Source organism: Lactuca virosa, chromosome 4 (genome assembly GCF_052849685.1).
Source record: "Lactuca virosa cultivar CGN04683 chromosome 4, Lactuca_virosa_CGN04683_v6, whole genome shotgun sequence".
Taxonomy (NCBI): Eukaryota; Viridiplantae; Streptophyta; class Magnoliopsida; order Asterales; family Asteraceae; genus Lactuca; species Lactuca virosa.
The window spans coordinates 363,582,020-363,591,965 of NC_136429.1; the positions used below are offsets into that span (position 1 = coordinate 363,582,020).

General features: G+C 35.9%; 1 protein-coding gene across 2 annotated transcripts; it reads left to right on the top strand.

Moving 5' to 3' along the window:
• Positions 1-1,981: 1,981 nt before the first annotated feature.
• Positions 1,982-9,476, top strand: NADK2 (NAD kinase 2). 2 transcript variants are annotated; one of them, XM_079045774.1, is made up of 8 exons: positions 1,982-2,453; positions 4,181-5,827; positions 6,906-7,027; positions 7,133-7,274; positions 7,383-7,607; positions 8,693-8,767; positions 8,860-8,961; positions 9,093-9,476. In XM_079045774.1, the coding sequence occupies exons 1-8, from the start codon at positions 2,217-2,219 to the stop codon at positions 9,294-9,296; spliced, it is 2,754 nt and encodes a 917-aa protein (XP_078901900.1). In that variant the 5' UTR covers positions 1,982-2,216; the 3' UTR covers positions 9,297-9,476. The 2 variants fall into 2 exon arrangements, with proteins under 2 accessions (XP_078901900.1, XP_078901901.1); XM_079045775.1 differs by having other exon boundaries at positions 2,383-2,481.
• The last annotated feature ends 470 nt before the right edge of the window (positions 9,477-9,946 follow it).

Sequence of the window (9,946 nt, forward strand, 5' to 3'; positions counted from 1 at the left end):
GTCAACAGACAATTAGGCAGATCTACAGATCACTAAGCATAGCATCATTATATATACCAGGATACCGATCTAACATATCACAACAGCATGATAACATACTATCACATAACAAGATATCTAATCTAATGGGCCGACCTTGGTGCCTTCGACCCTAAAATACAATGAGGAAAACTCACCTCACAGACTGGACAAAAGCTGATGAGGTCTCGACTCCGAATCTCAACTCTAACCATCACCTATCCAACAAAATGACCAATCACAATCAAAATCCCAAAATACCAAAATACCCTTAGGTCAAACTTGGTCAAAGTCAAAGTCAATCTGGTCAAATCAACTGAGTCAACTGAGTCAACCCAGCCGAGTCACCACATAGTGAGTATGCGGGGAGTACTCGAATGTTGACCACCATCGGGGTGGTTGACCTCGTACACGATGCGTACTCCAGGTACGCGGGGCGTACTCCCAGATACCCAAATCCCCATTAAGAGCTTAATGGCTTAAGCTCTCACGTCCATCTTTCAGATCCATGGCTAAAATACCCTCAAGAGTCATAAAGTTTCCAACTTTATGACTTTGCATGTCCATTAAGTGCTTAACTCAACTTCTTAATCCATTAAGACCTTCTAAATGATGCATGGAGCAAAACCAACCATTTGGAACCCATTTTTATGACTCAAGACCCTTCCAAAGGTCTGAAAGGACAACTTAATGGGTCAAGAATATGCTATGTTAATGAATCTCCACATTTGGGACAAAAAGGACCAAAAATCATTCCAACACAAGATCTAAATGGAACTTCACCAAGTTCAGAAATTTATACCTCAAAATGGTGCCAAAAGGCGGTGTGATCCTGGATCTAAAGAGCTTCACTCCTCCAAGGTGGTCTCTCCTTCCTTCCTTCTTCTTGAAAAGCACAAAACACACACACTCAAGCTTAGAAATGCTTCACAAGATGGATTAGGGTTGCAAAAACGTTTCAAGAGGATGGAGGCTGATGAAGTGAGGAGAAATGAGGCTATAATGAGGTTTAAATATGAGCCAAACCCTAAAAATTAGGGTTTGCATGCTTGGCACGTACGCCCTGCGTACTAGGGCGCGCAGCGTAGACACGTACGCATGACGTACTCCCCAAACTCCCAAATTACGAAATGACACTAGGACCTTCATCACATTCTTTCTTTTACTTAGGGTCCAAATTGCAATATAATAAAATTATAGGGTCACAATTAGAAGTATCTTATCATCGGAATGTTACAGGTTAACACATCAAATTTTGTATAAAAATAAATATTTACAAATATATGATTAATGATTATTATTTTTATAGTTTAAATGTTATTTTATTTTGTCAACTGTGAATTCTATAGGTTATAATCAAGGTTCTAAAAAGCTCGCCATGGCTCCGCCATGGCGCGCCATGACTTCAAGGCTTGCATGTGTCGCCAAGCTTTACCAAAACGCCGCATTGACTCATATATATGTATAAAAATGAATAATAGTAGAAAATACATATAAAAATATGAATTATATACAAAATTGCCGCCTTAAGTCACGCCTTACAAACGACGTGACTCGCCAAGGCTCGGAAAAGCTTGAGGCTTGACATTGCCACGAAGTCACGCCTTACGTTATTTAGAACCTTGGTTATAATAGAGCGTTATAACATAGTAATAACACTTGGGTATTTTTTTTATTTATTTTTTAATAAATAAAAAGGACCGATCAGAAGGAGGAAAGAAAAATAAACCAATTACATTGCTGGAAGGTTGTTTGAAAGAGTGCTCCCTTAGAAAGGTGCAGTGCACTCCCTACCGCACCGAGAGGCGGTGTTTATGCTTATGTGGCAAGGGGAACGCGGTCCTGGCCGCGCCCACTCCCTGTGGTCTAAGGAATGATAAAACAAAAATTAACCAAAAAATTACTTGCAAATTGCATTTTTGTCATGGATCTGGTGAGATTTAATTTGGACTTTGGATTGTAGTTTTGGGGATAAAGTTAGAAAGTTGTTTGGCACTCCGTTCTCCCTCTGTCACCATCTCTTGGAAATGGAGAGAACTGAAACATCCACGAATCAAAGGTCAAAGAATCACAACACAACAAAACCCCAAGCGAACCCACCACCTTTCATCCCTTGGTCCCTCTCTTGTTATCATCCACAATTCCTAATTGTTTCAATCCACCCACGCTGGTTACTTGCATAATTCTATGGTGTTGGCATGGCTTCATGTTCATGCCACTTGGTGATTGTCGATATGAATCGAACATCTCCAGTTCTACACACTGTAATCCTCAAACACCATCCATTCGAGCTTCAACGATTCAGAGAACCGAATAATTCCGTAGGGTTTCTGACCAAGTGCCGATTACCTGCACGACGTCGTCTGACTGTAGTTGTTGCTGCTGGGGCGGAGCTCTCGAATCCTTTCTCCGTCAACATTGGCTTGGATTCTCAGGTGCACCATTCATCAATTTAGTTATTGGGTATTCATTTTTCTTTGATTATGTAAATAAAATGATTGATTGGTCGGATGAATTGTTTTGGTATAGATTTATTAGATCTTTAGTTCGTTGAGTAGCGTGAACTTTTAGATGCTGAAATGAGATTGAGACTCTAATCATATGGTTGGCTTTAATACTCCATCATAATTAGTAGAATCTCATTTCGGAAATTTGTTAACGTTAAGGATACTTGTAACTGTAAAGGGGTATATCAAAGTATGCTATATCTTTTCACCAAATAAACAAAAAGTTTCCCCCAGATATGTACTCTGATTGTAATTTGTCTCACCCATGAAGGTGAAACAAGATGGGAAGGTACTCGCCCTTGATCTCTCATTTTCGTAAAAGACGAGAATGCCCTCTCTTTATTCTCATCATCAGAAATAGCCCTAGAAAGCTTGTTTAGTCCCATCCCATCGAGTCCTGTCCCATGTAACAAAAGCATAGGGGGTGTTTGGATGTATTTCTTAAAAATGATCACTGCAACTTCAAAAATCAGAAGCAGATAACGAGGTGCTTAAAGTTGAGTATATTTATGTTTGTCTCACAGTCTCAGTCTCAGTAATCTCTTTCCTTATAGCACTCCTTGCTTACTTTTTAAAATCTGATTATTTATGACCCTGAATAATCAGAAAAGCATAATCATAATCACTTTTTTTTTCCCAAACTGATTACTGCGACTTTCAATTTGCAATGATCAGTTTAAATGTGCATCCCCATTAGTCAGAGTTGTGGATGTGCGGTTTATGATATTTCTTAAAAAAAGAAAAACATGTTGAATGTGGTACAATCATTTCTTCTTGGTAATTTGTGAATACTAGTTAATTAAATTCAACCGTAGGATGATTTTATTGGTGAAACTCCTCTACATATGGTACCTTGTCTCTACCTGAAAAGAATAGACTTCTGATTTTAGAAATTCAAACATTCTTCTTTTCATATCTATGCCCGGCAGAAGGTTTGTGGTTTTAAGTTTTAGAAATTTCTATTGGTATTTATGGTTTTAAGTTTTAGAAATCCAAACTTTCTAGTTTTCAAGTTGAAAGGGAACTTCAGTAGCACTCAAGTCAAATGTGGCCTTCTTTTTTTAGTCAGATATCTTGTACTTAAAACTATGCTTTAACCTCAAGTGGATTGGAAAAAAATAATAATTAGTGCCAATGCTACTTGGTAACTGCAACAAGAATCAAGTAGGAGTCTTAAGAATTCTTTTGGCAAATTTCAGGAAATAGCAACATACTTACTTTTATAACGAATATTGGCACCGTACTTTTTTTTTTCTGCCTGAAACTTGTATAAGGGACCTATTTGTCTACCCATAATAGCAATGTACTTACATATAGTAGCAACATACTTAAGGTTTCTCACCCATAACAGAGCAACATGCTTACATTTACTTTGCTGATAATAGCAATATGCAACATTATACTTGTAAGCATTTTAAGAATTCCATGTTATATATTGCTAATATCAGTAAACATTGCAAGTACATTGCTATTATGGCCTTATGGGTAAAAAAATACGACACATTACCCATATTTATAACAAAAGTAAAGCATGCTGCTATTCCCACAATCTGCCCTTATATCTCTTGCAGTTTTGCATAGCATAAGAGCATACTAGCATTGCAAAGAATCTCATTGATGATGTTAAATTGCTAATTTTTTTTTTTCAAATTTAGACATACCAGTCCCATAATTTGACACAATTACCATGGGTTGGTCCACTTCCTGGAGATATCGCTGAAGTTGAAGCATACTGTAGAATCTTTAGAGCTGCTGAAAGGCTTCACAATGCATTAATGGATACATTATGTAACCCTGTGACCGGGGAATGTAGTGTTTCTTATGCTTTTCCTTCAGAGGACAAGCCGTTACTTGAAGATAAGATAGTCTCTGTTCTTGGTTGCATGATATGCCTTCTAAATAAAGGAAGGGAGGATCTTCTTTCTGGGAGATCAACCATCATGAAGTCATTTAGTGTCTCGGATGTAGACATGATGGAGGATAAGCTTCCACCCCTTGCTATTTTCAGGCGTGAGATGAAAAGGTATTGTGAAAGTTTACATATTGCTCTTGAAATCTTTTTGACAGCAGATGATACGCGGAGTCTTGATGTTTGGAGAAAACTTCAAAGGCTGAAAAGTGTTTGCTATGATTCTGGGCTTCCTCGTGCGGAGGATTATCCACCTCCATCTTTATTTGCAAATTGGAATCCTGTTTATTTATCCACATCAAAAGAAGATATAGAACCTGCTGATTGTGAGGTAGCTTTTTGGAGGGGTAGCCAGTTGACAGAGGAAAGCCTCAAGTGGTTGCTTGAAAAAGGGTTCAAAACGATTGTGGATCTTAGAGCAGAGACTGTGAATGATGTGTTTTATGAAACCGCATTACAAAGCGCACTTTCATCTGGGAAAATTGACCTGGTCAAACTTCCGGTTTCAGTGGGGACAGCACCATCAATGACACAGGTTGAGATGTTTTCATCCGTACTAGCGGACCCCACCAAAAAGCCTGTGTATCTCCATAGCAAGGAAGGTGTTTGGAGAACCTCTGCCATGGTTTCCAGATGGCGCCAGTATGGGTCTCGTTACATTCAAGATCAACAACAACTTGCATCAAACTCAAAACCAGCCATATCCATAGCCATAGCCATGGAAGATGATGATGAAGGGTCTTCAACCAGTAATGGAGCCTACAAAGATACTGGAAATGGGGTTTTGGTTGATTTCTGTGCCAATCCCATCGACTCCCAATTACCACCTTCCAATGTTTTCTCAAGAAAAGAAATGTCCATGTTTTTCAAAAATAAAACTCTTTCCCCCACCACATATTTCACTTTTGAGCGAAAAAGATTAGAGAAACGATTGAGATCAAGAAAGAAAAGTAATTTAGATTCTGAAAGGGCAAATGGTTCTCTAAATGGGAATAATATCAGCAATAATTCTACTTCTGTTCCTTCTGGTTCCAGCTTGAAAGAGTTCAATGATTCAGATAGCAGGCATGCCACTAATGAAGTGGGTGGTTCCAATGCCATTGTTGTCTCAAGCAATGGAAATGGAAAAGTTGGGAATGAAGATATACAAGTGATTGAGGGAAATATGTGTGCTTCTACAACTGGGGTTGTAAGAATACAATCAAGAAAGAAAGCAGAAATGTTTTTAGTTCGCACAGATGGGGTTTCTTGCACCAGAGAAAAAGTAACTGAATCCTCTTTGGCATTCACTCATCCAAGCACACAACAACAGATGCTTATGTGGAAATCATCACCCAAGACTGTGTTACTGTTGAAGAAGCTTGGCCTAGAACTAATGGAACAAGCTAAAGAGGTACTCTACCACTTCCACATCTGAGTATCAATAATGCCTTTTTTTGTTATACAGAACAGATGTCAATGGGATAAAAATTGCAATTTCTGTATCCCACCTTTTGTGTACAAAAGACATGAATGCCCTGCCCTCATCATTGAAGTTTGCCCAGCCTAATAATCAAAAGGATCTTCTCGTTGCAAAATATTTCTTTTTAAATTGATATCTGAGATATAGCAGCTTTTTATTTTCCTCTTAAAACTCTATTCTCTTTGTGTGGAGTTTTTCGTGTGAAATTTGATACTTTCTTGTATCTTTAGTTGAAGATTGGAGATATGGATACCTGTAGTGTATTTTTGTTAGATTTAGACAAGGAATTTTGTTACATTTTTCGTTATCAGAGGAGTAAAAGCTTTTATATTTCTTTTAACTTGTTACTTTGTGTTTGTGAACCCAAATATAATGATCACTAGGTTTTAGTTATGCTTACATTCAGTTTCTTTCTTCAATTATATATATTTTTTAGTTTAATGTGATTTCATGGTTTTGTTATTGTTTCGTGGGACTTTGGATAGGCTTGGCTTTTAAATTTTGTTAGGCAGTATTGAGGGTTTCTTTCAGTCAAACTTCATTCTTTGGTGATCTGTCAAACTCTTTTCTATTCATCATTTATTTTGCATCAATTTCTTTTTGACTTTATGTAGAAAGAATGACTTAACAGCTAAAGTCAAGAAGTCGAGACTTTCCCATTAAGTCCTGTCCTAACCTTTTATACATATTTTCCCCAAGTGTGCTCTCATTTTCTCTAATTGTATTTTAAACATCATTTATAAGGACAGCATTTTATCCAGAGTCCTCCAGATAGCATTCAATGGTGAAAAAACTAAACAAGGCCTAAACATACCTTTTTTTATTTTTTATTTTTTATTTTTTATTTCTGTTTGTGAATTATATTTATTTATATGATGCTCCTTTAGCTTTCAGCATCTATCATTGATGCTAAAGAATGTTAGAAAAGCAATCTGTGGAAAAGATAGACATTAGAGCAGTTTGATTTAAACGATTTCTAACAGTTGGTTGTCCATGCCATGAAACACAGGCTGCGTCTTTCTTGTATCATCAAGAGAACATGAATGTTCTTGTGGAACCTGAGGTTCATGATGTTTTTGCAAGAATACCAGGATTTGGGTTTGTACAAACTTTCTACAGTCAAGATACAAGGTATATAATGCAAGAAGTAGCATTTGTTTGTTTGTTATTTCATATGTTTGTAGTAATAAAAATATATGCATTGTAGTTTGTAATTTGTTATGTTATGTTATGTAGTGATCTTCATGAGAGGGTAGATCTGATCGCCTGTTTGGGGGGAGACGGGGTTATTCTGCATGCATCCAACTTGTTTAGAGGTGCTGTTCCCCCTGTTGTGTCATTCAATCTCGGGTCTCTGGGTTTCCTCACTTCACATGCTGTAAGCTTCTACATGATAAATGATAGTTGAAAAAGATTTCAAGAAATTGTCTTATTATTTTTTAAGTAAGAATTGTAAGAATGATTTGTGGTGGGTGGGTGGGTGCAGTTTGAAGACTTTAAGCAGGATTTAAAACGAGTGATCCATGGGAACAACACACTGGAAGGTGTATATATAACTCTTCGAATGCGTCTCCACTGTGAGATATTCCGAAACGGGAAAGCAATGCCCGGGAAAGTTTTTGATGTTCTCAACGAGGTTGTCGTTGATCGCGGCTCCAACCCTTATCTTTCAAAAATCGAGTGTTATGAACATGACCGTCTTATTACTAAGGTATGTCTCTCATACCTTAAAACCTTTTTTTTTTTTTCATCATTAACTTCTCTTTTGTAATCTGTATCTGTATCTGTATCTGTATGGAAGGAAAAAAAAAATACATTTTGTTGTTGTTAGGAAAGCCTCTTTTAGTTTTCCCCAACACTCTTTATTAACTCCTTCTTTTGCATCAAACCCTCCTCATATATATAGCTTACAACATTAAATCATCAAGCAAGGAAAAAACAGCACCTCTTAGTTGGCTCATCATGTATGAATATGATTGTTGACAATGGCAAATGCAACATTATTAAAACGATATAGGGTGCAAGTATCATCCATGTTACTTTTTTTTTTATCTCATCATAGTGTAGAGGGAATATTTTTTTTAATAATGGCAGTATACTTTCACAAATTTAAAAAAAAAAAAAAATGAACTTTATGTATGGTTGCCAAAATCACTGTATTCTTTAAAATTTCTATTATTTTGGGTAGAGTGGAAAATTGCAGAAAAATAGCAACCTTCTTACCAATATGGGCATTCTACTTGATATATTTTTAACCCTTAATTTAATAGCAGTGCGCTTGCTTTCTTTACCCATTATATTTATAGCAACAGTAAACATTTACATCTTTTACTGATAATAGCAATATCTAAAGTAAGTCAACCATTTGCCTAACCCTTAATACCAACATAATTACATTTTTTACTGATAAATCCATATAGGTCGCAAAATGTAAAATAACAAACTAACGCTGCTGTTTAAAAATGTAAGCACATTGTTATTATGGGTAAAAGATCAAATACATTGTCCATATTGGTAGAGTGAGAGTAAAGTATGTAACATGCACGCTGTAGTGGCATCATGGTTTTTGGTTTGGAAGTTAATTAAAACTTGTTTTTATAACAAAATTGTTTTAAAGTTTAGATGGTTTATAAAAGTTGTGTGGATTTACTATTTAGTAACGATGTTTAAAATCTGTTGATCTATTTATTCCATTCCATTCCATTTTGTTTTTGTCTGAAAATCTCCAACCCTTTTCTTTTGGATCTCAATTTTATTTAATCTAGATAATAATAATAATAATAATAATAATAATAGGTGCAAGGTGATGGAGTGATAGTAGCAACACCTACAGGGAGTACAGCTTACTCTACAGCTGCAGGAGGTTCCATGGTATGTATGTATGTTGATATAGTTTTGGGTATTTTAATTAGGTAGGTAAAAGGTGCATCATGCATATATATAATTTTATGAATGCAATGCAGGTGCACCCAAATGTCCCATGCATGCTTTTTACACCAATTTGTCCACATTCCCTCTCGTTCAGGCCTGTTATACTTCCTGATTCTGCACGTCTTGAATTAAAGGTGAATCAGCTCTCAACTCTCTCCCAAAGGCCAAAACCCAAACCCAATACTCAAATATACTTTGAATGATTAGATTAGCATTTTCATAAATCATAGCAAGGAAAGTAAGTATTTATTTTAACGGGTGGCAGATACCAGAGGATGCACGGAGTAATGCCTGGGTGTCGTTTGATGGAAAGAGAAGGCAACAACTTTCAAGAGGAGACTCGGTGCGTATATGTATGAGTCAGCATCCCCTTCCAACGGTCAACAAGTTTGACCAAACAGGCGATTGGTTTCGCAGCTTGATTCGTTGCCTCAATTGGAATGAAAGACTGGATCAGAAGGCCCTGTGATTACAATTCCCATTCCATTGTTTCCTCATACCAACTTTCTTGTAAATAAATCTATTGTACATACACTTACAGCTCAGCCAATGCAGATAGATATAGATGGAGCCTACAACTTATAACTCATTATAAATAATCATTGCACATAAAAGACTTAATATGGGAAAAGATAATGACTTTCCAATCCTCACTATTTCATTTTTTTCATCAATAATAAAAAAATCAAATGCCATTGCTTTATTAATGTTTTAACATGGTTAATGTGACGAGTAAAATTAAAAAAAAAAGTACAATGCAAAAGAATGTAGATAGAAAAAAAAAAAATTCATCAATGAATAAAAATTTCATCTATTTTATCTATGAAACTTCATACTATACTTGTAATCATAAATTAATAAAAAAAAATAAAGATAGAAAAAAATTAAATATATGTGCAATCATACATGAATAGACAGGTGTTGTAATCATACAAAAAAAAATCTATTACATTCATAATCATAAATGAATAAACAACAATTATAATCATATATAAAAAGCAAATAAGTTATGATAATAATCGAATACAATATTTGGAACGAATGACGTTAGTTTCTTTATTTCTCTCAAGGGATAATGTCCTAAAAAGTCTTAAGTTTGACAGAAAATGTGAGTTTTAC

Bases quoted from the DNA above. Each gene is read 5' to 3' on its own strand.
- NADK2 (XM_079045774.1), top strand. From the start codon at position 2,217: ATGGCTTCATGTTCATGCCACTTGGTGATTGTCGATATGAATCGAACA. The intron at 2,454-4,180 runs GTGCACCATTCA...TTTCAAATTTAG, and splicing joins ACATTGGCTTGGATTCTCAG to ACATACCAGTCCCATAATTT. The intron at 8,962-9,092 runs GTGAATCAGCTC...AACGGGTGGCAG, and splicing joins CTGCACGTCTTGAATTAAAG to ATACCAGAGGATGCACGGAG.